The sequence below is a fragment of the Bison bison genome, unplaced genomic scaffold, assembly GCF_000754665.1.
Source record: "Bison bison bison isolate TAMUID 2011002044 unplaced genomic scaffold, Bison_UMD1.0 scf7180017864198, whole genome shotgun sequence".
Classification (NCBI taxonomy): Eukaryota; Metazoa; Chordata; class Mammalia; order Artiodactyla; family Bovidae; genus Bison; species Bison bison.
Window position 1 is genome coordinate 3010194 of NW_011494770.1, and position 19302 is coordinate 3029495.

Sequence of the window (19302 nt, forward strand, 5' to 3'; positions counted from 1 at the left end):
TGTTCATTGGAAGGACTGATGTTGAAGCTGAAACTCCAATACTTTGGCCACCTGATGCGAACAGCTGACTCATTTGAAAAGACCCTGATGCTGAAAGATTGAGGGCAGGAGGAGAAGGAGACGACAGAGGATGAAATGGTAGGATGGCATCACCGACTCAATGGACATGGGTTTGGATAGACTCTGGCAGTTGGTGATGGACAGGGAGGCCTGGCGTGCTGTGGTTCATGGGATCATAAAGAGTCAGACACGACTGAGTGACTGAACTGAATGAACTGAATGACCATAGAAGCTGAAGCTGAAACTCCAATACTTTGGCCACCTGATGCGAAGAACTGACTCATTGGAAAAGACCCTGATGCTGGGAAGGATTGAAGGCAGGAGGAGAAGGGAACGAAAGAAGATGAGATGGTTGGATGGCATCACTGACTTGATGGACATGAGTTTGAGTAAGCTCCAGGAGTTGGTGATGGATGGAAGCCTGGTGTGCTGCAATCCATGGGGTTGCAAAGAGTTGGACACGACTGAGTGACTGAACTGAACTGAATGACCATAGCGTGATTTCAGACAAAGAACCTATTTAGAAGTTAGAAGAGGTGTCAAGATTAGCCAACAGAAAATAAAAGGACTTAAAGCAATAAAATCAGAAGAAACTATACAGATATGAAAACCTAACAAAGAAAACTAAACCACCAGAGTGAGGGCAGCCAAGGGCATGGTATCATCTGATCAGGTGGTCTAAAGGTCTCCCAGTGAAGCTGCACTAAACCTGCTATAGCTCAGCTTCTACAGCAACAGAACCCCTGTTGTAGGGCACTGCAGTCATGATGGGAAAGACCGCAACCAAACAAGTCTCTAGAGGCAGAATTATGGTAAGGAAATTGCTTTGAAAAACCAAGCAAGACTATGAGAATCCTATAAAAAAAATCATTAAGCTCTATAACAATATGCCTAAAGGCACCTTTGATCCAATATTCAATGAGAAATCCTAGAAAACCACATGTGTGTCACATGAGTTATTTTTTTCCATTTAAAGCCTATCATTTAGTTACATGATTGAGACATGTTTCCATTTTTCAGAGACTGATAGAAATGTATGACCTTTAGTTTCTAATACACGTATGTGAACATTTGTGATGTTTATGCAATGTATTTTTCTAACAATCTACAGTCCAAATTTCTAATGTAAGACACTCCTAAATCCACTGTAAACTAGCATTGGCACTGATAATTCTGAAAGCAAACAAGCTTTTTAGAGCTAATAGTTATCAAATATTTATTATGTGCTGTGCAGCAAAAAAAGATTCCACTTATACAAGTACTTCCTCGAAGATATTGATCTGAATGTCTTTAATAATAATTACACAATAAGCATTACTTAGGACTGTTTAAGGTAAACTAGGTCATATGGTTGCCCTAGAGGTAGAGGTCCCTGTAGGGGACACTAGAGGCATTCAGGTTTTAAAGACCATGAACCGAACCCCAGATGCCAGGCAGGGCCTTACTGGACTTTGCTAAAAGCTCATTCTGGACCAACAAACAAAGGTATCATTTACAGACCCATAGATTCATTCTCACTTATCTTGATGACTATTTTTAAATTTATTAACGGCATAATTACCTTGAGCTATTATTAGCACTTTTGTAGCACTTAAAATTCTTAAGATTTTTCCCTAAACAAACTACTCAGGAAAAAAAAGGTTCACTTCTTTGTTTTCCCTTGGCAGCTCAGTAATGAACATAGCTTTTATATTTTCAAAGTTTTGGTGGTCTTTGGTTTATTTTCTGACAATGCTAAGACCTGAGATGGGGGGGTGGGCCGAGAAGAACTCTTGACAGCTGGCAATAGCCAGCTGTGTGTTCCCCTGGGAAACATCAACAATTGCACAGAATGTTAATATCAGATGAGGACTCTTTAAGACGATGATGGAACAAGATGAAAGCAATCTATAATCACATCTGAACAGAAATTTAAAAAAAAATCTGTACAATTACAAAAATGACCAAATATCACCCTCCCCTGTAAGCGACCCTTGCTGATTCTCCAGTGACAACTCTGGCTCCCATCTAGCCCTCTTGTCTAGATGACGACAGCTGGGTTGGCCAAAAAGTTCATATGGGTTTTCCTGTAAGATTTTATGGAAAAACCCAAGGGAGCTTTTTGGCCAACTCAATAGGATGTTCAATGCTAGAATTGCCCCTCACTTTCTGACAGTGCCCAATTCTTGAACAGAACATCCAAGTCCTTTAATCCACCTGATATTACCCAACTCAGGTACAAATCCTGTAACAATTCCTAACACCCACCCTTCTACTGGATGCCCCATCATTCCTCATAGTGTACAGGCTCCCTTGCTATAGCAAGTTAATAAACCTAATTCTGTTTATTCTGATCTTGGTGGGCACTGACAATCTTTTAGGTTAATTTTCTAGCTTAATCCATACAAAAGCCCTAGAATATTTTATATTACTAATATTACATATTACTATTATGATTATAATGCAAATTAACAATATATTGAACTGTGTTATAATCAAGTATATTAATATTAAAATATTACTAGTATACTATTACAATATTATGGTATACTTCAATATTATTATTCAGTTCAGTTCAGTCACTAAGTCGTGTCTGACTCTTTGCAACCCCATGAATCGCAGCACACCAGGCCTCCCTGTCCATCACCATCTCCCAGAGTTCACTCAAACTCATGTCCATCAAGTGAGTCAGTGATGCCATCAAGCCATCTCATCCTCTGTCATCCCCTTCTCCTCGTGCCCCCAATCCTCCCAGCATCAGAGTCTTCCAATGAGTCAACTCTTCACATGAGGTGGCCAAGTACTGGAGTTTCAGCTTTAGCATCATTCCTTCCAAGTAACACCCAGGGCTGATCTCCTTTACAATGGATTGGTTGGATCTCCTTGCAGTCCAAGGGACTCTCAAGAGTCTTCTCCAACATATTATTAATATAAAATAACATGATAATAACAACTAATTATAGGATATATAAACTTAGGGTGGTTGAGATCTCTGATCAAAGTCAAAGCTAGTGAGGAGTAAAACATGGGTTTTTTAACTCTGGTAATCCAACAAAACTGGAGAAGGAAATGGCAATCCACTCCAGTACGCTTGCCTGGAAAATTCCATGGACTGGACACAGAGAGTCAGACACAACTGAGTGACTAACACGATCCAACAAAAATAATGCAGTTGAACCAACAGTAAACAAACTGTGATTTATCATAGCATTAGTCACTCAGTTGTGTCAGACTCTTTGCAACCCCATGGACTGCAGCACACCTGACGTCCCTGTCCTTCACTATCTCCTGGAGTTTGCTCAAACTTCTGTTCATTGAGTAGGTGATGCTATCCAACCATCTCATCCTCTGTTACCCCTTTCTCCTGCCTTCAATCTTTCCCAGCATCAGGGTCTTTTCCAATGAGTCAGTTCCTCGCATCAGGTGGCCAAAGTGTTGGAGCTTCAGCTTCAGTCCTTCCAATGAATATTTGGGTTGATTTCCTTTAGAACTGACTGGTTGGATCTCCTTGTAGTCCAGGGGACTCTCAAGAGTCTCTATAATGGGATTGTTTCTCCCAGCTCATGACAATACATAAAATTACAGCAAAACCTTCTGAATTATCCAATGTCTAGTTTTCATTAAACAGTAATATGTCTTTTCCATTTCAAAGGGCACTTCAGAATCCTACTGTGTTGCAGTTAATTATATGTGTATCTGGTAGAGGTTTTCATCTCAACTTGGCAAATCTGGCCTTTTTATGATTTGTCTTTACTACAAATGCATAAGTTATCAACTTACTGCCTGGAGAGCTGGGGCAATGAACATCACAGATAACCTAATACCACTGATTAAACTGGCATGCAAATAAACGACAAGTATCTAAAAGTCAGAATAACACAGTCTTTTAAAAGATAAGTGAGCGAGCGCACAGGCTCAGGAGATGTCAGAAAAAAATAAAAAATGACCACCCAGGCCAATCCTGCCATTTAGTAAAGGAGGAGAAAGGTCCAATAGTTTGATAAGAAGGCTCATTTAGAGTCATACACCTGGGATGAGCCAGGTTAGGACTAGCCCTCACATAGCTCTTAGCCAACATTCTTTCCACTAACCTCCATTAGAAATTTGCATCCTTCAGTAATCATGTTTGACCAAGTGGGCTTGCCCAAGATCACTGAATACACTTCTCAGGAATGACGGTGAATTTACGAATGGCAGGAGGCGGGGAAACCACTGTCCCTGTACTCTGCAACTCTAAGTGATGCTATGGGCAAAAGTTTGTTCAGAAGTAGGCCCTGAGCAGACCAGAGCACCAGTGTTGAAGGCACTTACTTGATGGCAGCTTGGAGCTTCTCACACAGAACAGTGAGCACGGAGACAAGGTCATCACAGAGGGACTCTACTGTTGACCCTTCAAAGAGAGGAGGCGACAGGCATTAGACATCGGCAGCAGAGCACTACAGGCTTACTCAACACTCCTTCCCATTCTCTGCTTTAGATACTTTCAACTGAAAAGATGATTTTCAGATGCTGAGCCTTCCTCAGGCCACCGAAAGCATCAGAGAGAATTAAATATCATCATTCCTTTCCAAGGTAAGACACTCAAAAGATAATCCAGGAAGGAAATACGAAACTATTAACTATAAGTAAAGTTCATTCACACTTAACGAAAGAAGATTTGGTTAATTTAAGAAACAACACAATTGATAACAATTTTCTCAATATTTAGGCCAGCAGACTATACATGTATCCCCTATTCTGGTATCTTGAATTTCTGGGTCTTTTGAGCAGACTTGAGTTGTATCCTAGAGAGATAATCTACAGTGGCATGAAAGAAAGACGGACTTTTCAAACTAGGAAACTAGGGAAAGGGGCAAAATAAGTTAGTCACCATCTCTACCTATTTCAGCTATTTGTCCCAGCGTCCTCAGGGTACACGGCCTTTGTTGTTAAAGGAGCAACAGTCAGTGTCAGAAAAAATAATTTTCCCTCCAAACACGTTCATGTCCAGAATCTAGCAACAAAACTCCCACAGAATTGTACTGGAAAAAGACTGAACTTCAGAATCTGTTCAAGTACTGGTCTACAGCTTGTTGACTGCATGAGCTTGGGTAAGCTTCAGTTTTGCTTCAATTAAGCTTAAGTTTTGCCTTTGGCAAGTGGGGTTAAATAATGTCTCAGCACTGCTAGGCCAAGGAAAGTAACAAGTGGAAGCATCTGCTTTTTTAAAATAAAAACCTGTGGAGATCTATACAAATGTGGCCAAGTATTTGAGGAATGTATAAATGCATGAATGAATGACCATGAGGTCAAAGAAGAGGGAGAAAAAAAATGCCAGGAGTGTAAGAAGAAAAATAAAATTGAAAGATGGCAGGGAAATGAGAAATGGCTGATCCTCAGAATTTAAGATCTTAAATGCAAAAAAAAAAAGTTGAGAAATGATAAAGTGCAATGATAAAAGACAGTTTAAAATAAATGAAACCCATAAGGAATCCTGAAATTTAATTTTAGGTAAATTTCAAATTGAGTCCATCAATTTTTTACTGATACAATATTTAAATATGCATGCTTAACCAAGAGAACTTTGATCTCTTTTTTAGTTTATAAAATCATCCTATATTAAAGTGAAAACATTGTGGGAACTGCAATAATCAAAAGAGATGAAAAATCTTGGCTCATACCACTAAGAGCTTTAAAAGGTGAAAAGACGCTGCAATACTTGTAGCCCAAGAATACAGGGAAGTGTGACAAAAACACACTCAAGCAATGCTTTAAAAGAAAATGATCTAAAGCAGTAACTTCCTTTCATTTATTCTTTTTCTCCTATTTGTGGTTGTTTAGCTACTTCTTTTTCTTCCTTACATTTCCTTTTTCCTTTTCTCTCTACCCTACCCCTTTCTTCCATCAACTGGCAAAAATATCAAAGTAAAAATTTTTTTTTAACACTTAAAAAAAATATTTATTTGACTGCACCAGGTCTTAGATGTGGCGCTTGGGATCTTCAGTCAGGGATTGAACCCGGGCCCCCTGTATTGGGAGTGTAGGCTCTTAGCCACCGGACCACTATGCAAGTACCCTCAACACTTTAAAAATTACTGAATAAAGTCCTAGATAAAACTGATATTTTAGTTTTTCAATCAGATGATTTGAATTTTTCATCTCTTTTACGGAAAACAATACCATCAAACATTTTTAAGAAAGCAAAGTGCTTGTCTATTACAGTGGATATTTTTTCCTTTCCTATGAATCAGAATGAAAGTTCCTTACCTTGATTTCATTTGCTACTTAAACCTGGCTGTCTGTCCTTCCCTGTGAGATGACTTATTTTTCATAACAAAACTTCATAAACATCCAGGTGTAATAGCATTTGGTGCCAGTCAGGTTTCTACCATTTTGTATTCCAGTTCTCATTTTAACAGTTAATGAACCTGACTTCATGAAGAGTAAAGTAACTACAAAACCAGCCTCCAACAGGAAGGTGTGTGAAGTTAATTTCCCTGGCACAGTTGGAACAGGAACAGGTATGGCTGGCACAGGATGTAGGAACAGAAGGAAACAATGGCTGATTAAAGCTAAGCAGAGCCAAGGAGAATGGGAAGCTAACCCAAGAGCTTTTACTCAGCCTTATATCTGCACACTGAGCACACAGTAGGTGTTCTTATACCCACTTTTTCAACTGAATGTGCAAAAATAAAATCCAATACCTTGACTCCTGAATTCCTGGGGGACATCCGGGTTTTCAATTATCTAGTAAGGGAGACACACACAGGACAGTTAGGAGATTCAGGCAAGAAAAATCCTGACTGTTCAACAATGGAAAGGTCTAGGAAACAAAATGTCATCTGAATGTTCTGGGCTCTGCTAACTTACCTAGGTGCACCTTCCAGCTCTTGATAGCATTTCAGTACTCATGGCACTTATGAAAAGGCTATTATGTCTGGAACCGAGTTATCAGTTTCAAAAATAACTCAGCCAAGAGTCCACAACTCCCTGGAAGTTTAAGCCCTATGGTGCACTAGATCATTCTAGGGTGTTGCAGAGCTATGACTGGGGGCAGTACCTGCCTAAACATGTGAGTTCTCTTTGCATAAAGAACAATTTGTCCCAAAGTCACAAATAGCACTCTGAGTGGCACCTAGTGAATACAGATTCTTAGTCATAAGCAGGATCAGTTTCCTGGACTTCGACGTACAGGTCCACAATAGCTGCTGGTCAGAAGCACCAGCTTCCTATTTGAGGGGGGAGGGTATTAACTTTATCAATTGTCTGACCAGACAGACCACTCCAGGTCACCACTAGGTAGATCTGGGACTATTAGGGTAGAGGCAGAATCTTGAGGGAAGGGAGAAGAGGAAGGAAGAGATATTTACTAGTAGTAAGACTTACTTCCCATTGTAGGGATAATTCAGTGACTACTGAGTTGAGAGCAGGAAGGCAGCCTTACCTCTTAGCACTGGGAGATAATAAGAAGGCATTTTCATGCTAATTAACTACCAGATATAAATTATTGCCACAGGGCTGATCTTTTTAAAGCTTGTTACAGGCACATATTTCTACTATTCTCTGTTCATAAATTTGTAAGCTCAGCAGCTTCCACAGAATTTTGGGGAAGTGTGATGTTAATGCCAACAGCTCAGTACATGGCTAAATATTAAGGTCAGAACAACGTTTTTTGGAAGAAATCAATCTGAATCATTTTTATGGAGAGGAGAACTACTATCTCCTACCCCCCAGATATTTACATATGGCATTTTTTCTTTTTAAAATGCTTAACAATAATTTAACAATGGCTTTTGTCAATGAAATAATTCAATAATAACGCTTGATAGTAAATTCAGGGTTTCTGAGGATACAAAACAAAATCAAACTGAGTAATCTGCCCTGGGCATAGGGATGGGGAGGGGCTAGACATTAAGTTGATGATACATTTCATGCTAAGCTTTTGGCATTCTAGATTTATTTTCTTTCCACTGTCTTTAAGTCTTTCTAATTCTGAGATGGCCTGTGATGTGTTTCCAGTGACGGGTCATGCTAAGCACTATACACATCTCCTCCAAGTAATGCTAGTGTCCCGTGGGAGGACGTGCAGCCTCACCATTCCTGGGAACCACTCCCCTGTAATAGCTTTTTAAAATTAACCATTCTTAGGTAGTAAAACTTATGTCTCCCTCTACTAGACTTCAAATGTACTTCAAATATTAGCATCCTGAGAATCATGTTTTTCTGGGACACAAAAACATCTCCAGGGACCTACTGAGTAATAGAAAGGAAATTAACAGGAAACACTAATTTTCTATCTAATTTGGGATCTTGCCCCCGGATGGGGTGAGTCCAGATGGTCAGTGACAAGCAGGACCAGAAGGCTGATTAGCCACATTACACAGGATACAGGCACACAACCTTCCAGTTTCATCCAGACCTCTGCAACTATACCGGTCACCTTACCTGTCACTCTAACAGAAGAGCAAGATGAGCTAGAAATCAGTCTTTTTACTTAAAACCTAAAATTCTCCTACTTAAAAATTTCAAAGTATAATTAAACTAATATAAATGAAATCACTTTGAGAATACAAAGTTTCATTTTAATGCTTCATCTTAAAACATTACTGTTATAGTATTTCCCATCACATTGCCACCTAGCAAGGATGGAATGTGACTGTATACTAATATAAGGACTCTCAACATTTTAGGTTTATTTCCATTAAAAATACATTTTTCTCTTAATGCTTTCTACTTACAGACTTGAATTTCTTTTAAACTAATATTTCTACAGCATCCTGTTCAAAACCCTAGTATAAACAAAATAGTTTTTAACAAAGAGAAAGCTAATGTAATAAAAATATCTCAAGTTTAAACAATTTTTTAAGAGAAATTTAGGCTTTAGATATAGCAAACAAAAAATCAGTTTCCGCTCCCCCCCTCCAGATTAGTGTTTTATTTTTTTAAACACTGGCTGCCAGATCACATGTTAATAACTTGGACTGGACTCAGTAAGGAGACCAAGGCATTTGATCTGGCTCTTTCATTGATAAGCTCATTAACTTTAGATTTCAATTTCACCTCTCTGGGCTTCATCTCCCCCACTTGTTTTTCTAAGGAATAAAAGAATTTGACCAGATAATCTCTAATGTTTCACTCAACTCCATAATTTTCTAAAAATTAGAAAATAATTGAAGTTAAAAATCAGAAAAAAAAAAATCAGAAATAGTTGAAGTTAAATATGAACTCTTCATTTCTATAATTTCTGAGATATTCTGAATTGCTGCTGGAGATATTCTATTCTAAAATAATAACAAGTGTTCATTCAGAATACTTTTTGCAAATTTTAAAAAATTTTAATCTCAGTTATTAGAGACAGACTTAAAAAAAAAAACACCACCAGTTTTGAAGAGGAATCATCTCATTAACATTCCCAGAAGATAATATATACAAAAAGCTGATTACATTTACATTTTTTCCCAGGAATGCTCATTTTAAACAATCTGCTCAAGTTAAGAGCAAAAAGCTCAAGTGGGCTCTGACGACAGAGAGGAGGTAAATTCAGATTCTTCACTGCCACACTCTTTTATTTCACAAAGAGAAACATATACCCCAAGTTTCAAGTTGCATACTTAACTGCCAGTAATTTTTCTTAATTTTGAATTTACTTGAGTGTTTGTTAATACATCACAATATTTTTATATAAAATTGTTCAATCTGTGATGTTTAGAACACGATTTTAAAAGAAAAGTGAGTTTTAAAATAATGACTAAAACAATAACCAAAACCACAAGGAAAAATCTCTCTTTAAACTTTGGAGGGAAACAGGCAAAAACATATTTAAAGAGTTTAATTTATATAAATAAAAGTTCAAATGAACCAAGCCAGCCCTTCCTAACGTTTCAGTAGGAAGCAGCCCTGGCGGGGGAGGGGAGAGCACAGAAGATGTGGGACACTCATCATGCGATTACACAGAGTCACTGGCAAGACCGGGATGAACGTGTGGGTACCGAGAGGCTCACCGTGTTCTCCTGCCTTTGTCGTAACTGTAAAGTCAAGTCACTCAGCATTTGACTGAGAGTTGCCCGCACAGCAGTGTTTATACTACGCTGGTGACAGCTACATATGTATGTTTCAATGCACACCTGGTAAAGAAATAAGATAGCAACATACACACTCTGTAGATATCAGTTCATTACCAACATGCTTTGGAAGTAATTGGAGGGGATGTTAAATCCCTCTTAAATAGAAAGTCAGCCTGATTGAGGACTAGTTATCAATGAGTGCTATTAAATATTTTAAGTCCCTGGGAATTTGTTTTTAATCATAGAGGAAAAGTAATCTTTCTCTAAAGACAATCACTCTTCAAAGCTTACTATTCTGAGCATCACAGAAGAATGCAAATAAGTGATTTTTAGATAAAAAAAAAACAGTTCTATCCAAAACAAACTCAGGTGGCTGGAAATTAATCAGGAAAAATTCTCTCCATGGCAAAATAGGAACAGAATTTATTAACTCCTGAGTTGGGGAAAAGGGTTAATGAATCCCTTTCTCCTCTATGAACAAGTTTAACCTTGGATTAACTCTCTGTGTTCTTTTGGAAACCTGATAAAGGTGGGACACATCAGCTGTGTTACTAGGCAGTATGACTTAGGGTAAAAATGTCCCCCCGATTACTAAGCTGCATCTGAATTTAGAAAACTGTGAACAAATTATAAAAACCTGGTGAGAAGTTTCCTTGGGTAGCTCTTGTCACTGAGGGAACTCTGCCAGCTCAACTCATGGAGTTGTTACAGAATATTGGTTCCTACACAGTTGAAACCTGGGGTTCCAAATCCAAGGTGACTCTGTACCCACAGAGATGGCTCTTATCTTTTTGCTCCTAAGCTGGCATTTGAGAGCCAGAGACTGGCCTCTGGACTGCAGCAAGGATTCCTGTGAAAGATAAATGCCTGCCTGTGTCCTGTTTCTATTCCCTGTCCTAGATTCTGCTAAGCAAACATAAAGCCAGTTGTGATCTACTGCTGCTGCTGCTGCTAAGTCGCTTCAGTCGTGTCCAACTCTGTGCAACCCCATAGACGGCAGCCCACCAGGCTCCTCCGTCCCTGGGATTCTCCAGGCAAGAACATTGGAGTGGGTTGCCATTTCCTCCTCCAATGCATGAAAGTGAAAAGTGAAAGTGAAGTCGCTCAGTCGTGTCTGACTCCTAGCGACCCCATGGACTGCAGCCCACCAGGCCCCTCCATCCATGGGATTTTCCAGGCAAGAGTACTGGAGTGGATTGGGTCTTGCAAATCTGAATGTCTAGTTGAACATTAGACAACTCCATGAAGGCTGCAGCATGGAGAAGTCCCAATTTGAAGGGGGAAAATCCCTCATTTGATGGTAACGATGTTAAATGGCATGGCTTTTCAGATTTTATTGCCTCTAATTCTTTTAGAAGCTATAGGAATGGACAATAAATGCATGCTTTAAAATTTTTCCCACTTTTTCCTCTCCATAACGTATGTCATCCTTTTCATTTCCCAAGCATATTTAGTACCACAAAAAGGAATAAAGGGGGGCTTCCCTGGTGGCTCAGTGGTAAAGAATCCGCCTGCCAATGCAGGAGACACGGGTTCAATTCCTGATGTGGGAAGATCCCACACGCTGTGGAGCAGCTAAGCCTGTGTACCCAAACTATTAAGCCTGTGCTCTAGAGCCTGGGAACTGCAGCTAGTGAAGCCGGAGCACCCGAGAGCCCAGGCTCCACAAGAGAAACCACTGCAATGAGAAGCCTGTGCACCATGACTAGAGAAAAGCCTGAGCAGCAACAGAAACCCAGCACAGCCAAAAATAAAGCTGAAAAAGGGGGGGGGATTTAATATACCTTGATTACTTTTCTAGGAGTAACTTCAAGACTGCAATGACAATAATAGGGTTCTCACCCAAAGTGAAAGTGAAGTTGCTCAGTTGTGTCTGACTCTTGGCGACCCCATGGACTGTAGCCTACCAGGTTCCTCTGTCCATGGGATTCTCCAGGCAAGAGTACTGGAGTGGGTTGCCATTTCCTTCTCCAGGGAAGGCAAGTTTAATTTGATAACTGATAACTGAGATGGGGGAGAAACTCAATGTGAACCTTTGCTGCTGCTACTGCTTAAGCTAGACCTTTCTGTTAGGCCTCATTATTAAAAATCTTTTTGTAAAATTAACTAGGTAAAAGCAAATATTTCCTAGCAGTTTAATTTACCTCCTATTGAATGCTTGATATTCCAAATGAGCTGTGAAAACTCAAAAATGTATTTGGAAGTTGGCTTAGATTAATTTAAGTCAAAAAATAAGGGCAAATTCCAAAATATATTTGTCAAATTACCATTTTAGGGTGTATCAGTTTTAAACTCATTTTTTCAAACAATCATGGATTATAATGTACCTGAAAGTAGAATTTATATGTACTTAGAAAAAAAGTGTTTTAATCTTGAAAGACTTTTACTTTTGCACGTGATGAAATAGTTTAAAAATTGTGAAAATACATCTGAGTGTGATATTTCACTATGATGAAACCAAACTCTCCACAGTATAATTAGGCACACTCACGAAGGCAATGGCACCCCACTCCAGTACTCTTGCCTGGAAAATCCCATGGACGGAGGAGCCTGGTAGGCTGCAGACCGTGGGGTCTCGAAGAGTCGGACACGACTGAGAGAATTCACTTTCACTTTTCACTTTCCTGCATTGGAGAAGGAAATGGCAACCCACTCCAGTGTTCTTGCCTGGCGAATCCCAGGGACGGGGGAGCCTGGTGGGCCGCCGTCTATGGGGTCGCACAGAGTCGGACACGACTGAAGTGACTTAGCAGCAGCAGCATATTATTTATACCTTAAGATCTAACAGTTTTCTTTAAATCTTATACTCTCCCAAGAAATCTTTATAACTGTTGATCTTTAAGCTCTCTAAGCTCTGACATTATAAATTTAAGGGGGAATTTTAGCTTAGAAGCATTAAGAGATTAACTATCTGGAGAGCTGAACTACACACTTAATATAAACATGATTTTCCTGAATATGGAGAGCCATTTATAGCTTTCTTTAAAAAACTCTATCAGTACCTTTAGACCCAAGAAAGAACGCATGCATGAAGAACGGGATCTGAAGAAACACAAACAGTGCTGTCAACAGATGAACTTCATAAATAATCAATATATTTCTATGAGTTTTTAGTGTTACCATCATTTTTAATGTTTAGCTGTTATTATTACACATACAAAATGGGACATGACTTACTCCAAGAGGCATTTTATAAAGGGAAAGGTAGGCATGTTTAGTTTGCTTTGAAAAAAGATTAATCTAAGGAGCTCATTCTACTAAAGCTGTGAATATAAATACTGTCTATGACAAAGGGTATCCTTTTAAACATAAAAATGATCATGTAACTGATATCATTTTCTTCAGGTACTCAGAAAGAGATGCTTTAACAGCTATCCTGACATCCTCTAAAGTTTCTTAAACTTGTTGTATTAATAATAAATTGGTAAATCAGTAAGGTCTGCAGAACTAGGGTTTCCATAATAAACCTGACCACTGTAATTCAAGGCCAGTGATTTTTCACTTTGTGAATGTCTTTCTTCCTCTCCCTCAGGACAGTGCTAAGATGAGCACACTGAATCAGAGAAGCTCAGAGAATACTATGTCCAAAATCAGGCCGAGTTTCTGGGACGGGACTCATCAATCTCTTTTCATATCTCCAATATCAGTTCTATCTCCCCACGCCCTTTGCTTTTGAGGTGCAGAACTGACACTTCAGAAGCTTCAGTTCTGCACCTTGACCAGAGGCCTAAAGGGCAAGTCAAATACCTCGTGAAAAGCCACAGGCCGTGGATCGCCAGGGGGGGCACAAAGACACAGGGCAGTGAGGAGTGTCGTAAGGGACATTTTGATCATTTCATGCATTTGTGGACATCCAGCTTTATGGCATGCGAAACACAACTGAGGGCAAAAACATACGTCATTAACGATGCAAAACAGACCCCAAAACAGAAGGAAAAAGAACAAGAAAACACAAGTCTGCAAGCCATACATAAGCAATGCAAATTTCAGATTATCAAGTCAGTAGACTGATAAATAACAGTACTAGGTTACAACCATGGTGGAATAACTATTAAATATGAAGCAGCATAGTGGAATGTAGCAGATAGTCAATACACATTAACCAAAGGGATAAGACATTTTTAAGAAGCTGCCACAGTAGAAGTTTGCTTAGCTTTACAAAGTGCATATGCCCTTCACGTTATTGAACTGTGCTTTTACCTTCTCTTTCCTATCTGAATGGGGTTAGCAGCATAGCTTTGTTAAAACAGTGCATGGTACTGACTGTTAGTCAAGAGCAGAGCTAGTATGTTTCTGATTGGAAAATTTTATGGAGATGACAATTTATGTAATTAAGAAATAGAAAGGATCAGAGATTAAGTAAGCTACAAAAAAGCACAAATGTCTCTTATGTGAATGTTTGTTGATCACAGTAGGATCAATAGAAATTTTGATTATTACTGTAAGTCTAAACTCTACATTGCATCATGGTAACAGCTCAGTAGCTCTGCCATTTCCAGGTAAACAGCAGTAACGGGTGGATATGTGACAGGAGGCACCTCATCAAATGCAAGCACACAGGCATACACACATAAATACACACAGACAGGGCAAACTGAAGTTGCTTTATTATTATTAAGAAATAGCTATGTAAGTAAATCTAGTCTCATGCTTGGGTAGGGAAATTTGCTGGTCTTCCTTTTATATCTCAACTTACAAGGAAATTCTTAAAGTGCCCAGGGATATACAAAAAACTGACTATGACTTTGTTCTTCCTCCTTCATGTTCTTCTTGGCTTCAGCTGGCATATTAAAATAGCTTAGGACACCTAAACCCATCAATTCCTGTACCTTTTCGGGCAGAGCCTTCTGCTTCGTCTACAGAAAGTCTACTGAACTCTATCCTCTGTCCAATGAACCAACCCAAAAGGAAGCAGAGGGGACCCCTGCATCGCTCCACACGTCTTTTAACTCCAGATAAGTTGTTCAAGAGCCACACAAATCAGAGGTTAAAGGAAAGTGCTGAATTTCTTGCAAAGGACTAGTTTGTGCAAAGCCCATCTCTGGCAGGAAGTAACCAAAGAACAGACACCCCACAGGAGTCAAACCAGAGTCAAACCAGCAAAGAGACTGGCCCATGAAGAAGGAAGGAGTTTCTGGAAGGAAAAGTGGAGAAGCTCCTTAGAATGGGGTTTCCTCACTCCAGTAGCCTCAGCTGGTTTAAAGCAATGGGCCAGCTCCCTTGGCTGAATTTTGCCAGGAGGTGGGGCTACCCCTCCCAAGTCCTAAAGGGAACATGACAAATAAGACACTTCCAAGATAAAAAGTACACAGGTGACCTGGTCCATTTTCCTGGATTGTATCTGGAGACCTTCAGCTCCTTAATTGTAAAATATCTTATTCAAGGTATGGCTCAGAAATAATGTTATCACTGTGTAGAGTTAAAAAAAAAAAAAGAATCACTAGAATCATTGAATATTTATGAGAAGTCAGCCCAATTAAAAAATTCTTTAGTGATACCTAGAACCATTACATCAGAACCTTTGGCAGCAGGTCTTGATTTTCAGTGTTTTTTAAGTTCCCTGGGGGTAACAAGTGAACTGTGTTAAACGTCTATCCTCTGATGGTAATCAAATGCTCAGAAAAGATAAACTGAGTATGAGTGTGTAAAGATACCCAAACAAGTGGCATATGCCTAATGATCACTTTAACCTACAGTCACAAAAATAGTAAAATGTATCAGTACTTCTGCTTCACATGTAAAACCACCATACAGCCATTCTCTAAATGCCTTGGTAAAGTGGATAAGAATCCCAAGAATTTCAGTTGGTTGCTACATTAATATAGCAAGATTTCACTAACATTTTCTAAGACTGAGGGTATCTAGGAGGCAATATAGCATAGTGATTAATGGCACATATTCAAAGCCTAGATTTGAATATCTAAAATTTTTTCAACATTGGTTTTTATTTATGAACAAATCAACATAAAATAAGTCCAGATGGCAGTGCGAGGAGCTGTGCTGCTGACCTGCTTACAAAGGAAACATGTGGACAGTGGAGTGGGTGCAGTCAGACTTCAGCCTGGAGACCCCTTCCTCCCATCCACCTTAGGGTCTTCCTGACCTAAAGTCACTGGGCAAGCAAATTAACCTCCCTTTCTTTGGGATTCTTTATATAGTTGGGTTATGGTAAAGATCAAAAGAGGATGTGTGGGAAATACTACTTACTGGCATGCCCTAGGAACGCAACCATCAGTAGTTACCATTATTAACCACTGTTTTGGAATTAAGGGATGGAGGCTGGATGGAATGAAAACACGGGAGATTCCTGAAAGTAAAATCTTAAAGAGGAAAAAAAAAAGTCCTTGAGAGAGACTCTGCTTGAGCTTGATAACATGCTATAGGATCAAAGACTAGAAGTTTTCCATGACTAAGATCAAACCAGCAAATAAATATTAACAAATGAGGCTTTCTCGTGTAGAAAAATCCCACAGAGCTGCCTTTACCAGGCATGAAAACATGCTCCAAATCTTACCAATGAAACAATAATATCATTAACCATCTTCAATTCAGCTTCACAGAGCTTCAGGCTATAGCACCACCTCTTCCTTTAACCCTAAGGCCTTCGCAATTTTTACTCTGATATTTTTCCCTATATTAAGGTAACTACCCTCAGAACACTCAACACGTCTGCTAACTTGAACATAACAGTAAGAGAAATACTAAGGGTCTCGCTTTCAAACAATAGAAGAATTTTTATCCATATGGAGTTTCAGTAATGATCATTCATGAAATTAAACAGAAAACATGTTGGCTGTTTCATAGCTGTCCAATTCTAAATTCATTTCATATTTCTTATTCCTCCTGCATCACAGAAGACCCTATTCTGAAAAACTGTCATCACTGCCATTTAATTAAGCAAGTTAAAGTTAGACACACAAATGAAGGCTGCCTTCTTATTTACATTTTCAGCGCTTAATGATCCTTTTATAGTTTCAGCAGTACCTTAGGAAAACAACATCATTTTTCATACTTAAGTACACATTTCATTTCCTGATCAACAGGTTCCAGGGTAAGCACTGTTCTGCAGTAAATAGTCAATGCAGACCAGAGTAAGAAAGAAGAATGTGTGAATTCTTCCCCTAACATTTTCACAGGTGATTTAAATGATTTATTTTAAGGTGTTTTTATAAATTGTTTCCCTAGCTATATCTAAAGTGACAATAGGAGAAAAGATTTTTTAAGTGAAAGACTTATTTTTTATGAGAAATTAAACTACAATCAAGAAAGCTTCCAAGAGCTAAGTGGTAGTTTTAGGCTGAAATGTCCTGCTTTAAAAATAGTTGCAGATTTTTCAAGGGCTAAATTAGCAGTGGAAAGCATGTGAGAATCTGCAAAATCACTGGGTCTCACTATGTCTACAGAACACCATTATTTTTGTGGCAGTCTCCTTTGTAGTTCATTCTTCTTGTTGATGAAAAATTATTTCTTAAGCAGTTTCCATGGTGAAAAACCAAAGGGCTGTAAGCTATTTTGCCAATTTCAGGAAATATACAATGAAGGCAAATTAAGAAAAATGCTTATTCCTATCAGGCGTATCTGAAGTAAACAATGATTTCAAATAATTCTACTACTATCCTTTCTTAAATTACACAAGCATCATTCATTTAATAATCTACCATCTGTAATGACTGATCCATAAACTTGAGAAATGGAATACTTCCTGCCACATCAGTAAACAAGGATGTCTCAGTGACTGGCAACTGCAGCCACCATGGATGATGACCTGGTGAACCCCGGGGTGTTCTCTCGAATACCTGCCATTTGGCAGCCATCAAACTGCAGTCACTCCTAACAGTGAGCCCTAAGGAAACTCAGGATGTGGAAACACAGGATACTGGCCCCAGATAGGTAAGGCACTTATCACACGAATGAATTCAGTGAGCCCAGACTCTAGCACCTTCCCATATCTAGAAAAGCACTAAATTCCTTAACTTGACATATCTGGTTTCTTTAAATTAACAGTAATCTTTTGATGTTCCCAACTACCTGCCCTTTGTTGCAAAACTCCTCTATATCTTAGCCTCTCCCCTCACCTCCTCAGAGCAATTTCCCAGAGATATCTGAGACTTGGTGTCCCAGGCTACAGTCCTCATTTTGCCCCAAATAATACTTAACTCCCAACTCTCACATTGTACAATTTTTTTTCAACAAGCTTATATTTATAAGTTGTTCTTAGCCTTTTCATATAAATAGATCTACTCCATACTTGTCTTATGCCAGATTATATAAATATGGATTGGGGTAGGAGGCATATTTTTACAAGTTAACAGTGGGCCTTATTGGCGAAAACATACCCTCAGAAGGAACAGTGGCAGATTAAATCATTAAAAGCATTTAAAAAACATGCTTGATATATATCAAGCAATGACAAACAGGAAGGAGAAAATGTGGACAGGGTTTAGCAGAACATGAAGAAAGACAAGGGAAATTAGAAGAATCAAAATCCTGCACTTACAAGGTGGCCACCATTAAGAGGATGTTATTGCTGGTGGGAGTCCCTACTTCATGGGGGTGGCTCGATTCGCCATGGCAGAAAGGCATGACAGCTCTCACCTAGGTCTTAGCAGAATGCTATCTTTAGATTTCATTTTAATGAGATTATACCATTATTCACTTATGGCAGTGCTTCTCAAAGTTTAATACCCTTATGAATCACATGGGATATCTTATTACAAGGCAGATTCTTATTCAGAGGTCTGGGTTGAGGTTCAAGGATCTGCATTTCTAATAAGCTCCCAGGCATCTGCCAAGTGGATCACACTTGGGGTTGTAGAGCCTCACAACTCCTTTCAATATGGTTTTACACCACAGCTTGTTGGAGAGAACAGTAACTATCAGGGTGATGATTCTCAACTTGACTTCTACAGTAGACTCAGCCAGTAAAAGTGAAAAAAGTGCAAGTGTCAGTCACTCAGTCGTTTCCGACTCTTTGCAACCCCATGGACTGCAGCCTGCCAGGCTCCTCTGTCCATGGGATTCTCCATGCAAGAACAGTGGAGTGGGTTGCCATTCCCTTCCCAGGGATCAACCAAGGGCTTCACAAAATTTGTACACCCAGGTCCCTTCAAGATCAAAACACTCAGAATTCCTAAGGTGACCCTAGGTGCCTTATTTTCACTAATACTTCCCAGGTGATTCAAATATGTAGGCTTTGAGGAAAACCACCAACATAAAAGTA

General features: G+C 39.2%; 1 protein-coding gene across 1 annotated transcript in view; it reads right to left on the reverse strand.

Moving 5' to 3' along the window:
• Positions 1 to 19302, reverse strand: part of KIAA1244 (KIAA1244 ortholog) — a 176986-nt gene that overhangs the window by 83526 nt on the left and 74158 nt on the right. Inside the window, exons 6-9 of the mRNA XM_010844224.1 lie at positions 13830 to 13961; positions 10020 to 10142; positions 6723 to 6765; positions 4351 to 4429 (exon numbers count right to left, since the gene is read on the reverse strand). Of these exons, the coding sequence (XP_010842526.1) occupies positions 4351 to 4429; positions 6723 to 6765; positions 10020 to 10142; positions 13830 to 13961 (377 nt within the window). The remainder of the gene's footprint in view (positions 1 to 4350; positions 4430 to 6722; positions 6766 to 10019; positions 10143 to 13829; positions 13962 to 19302) is intronic.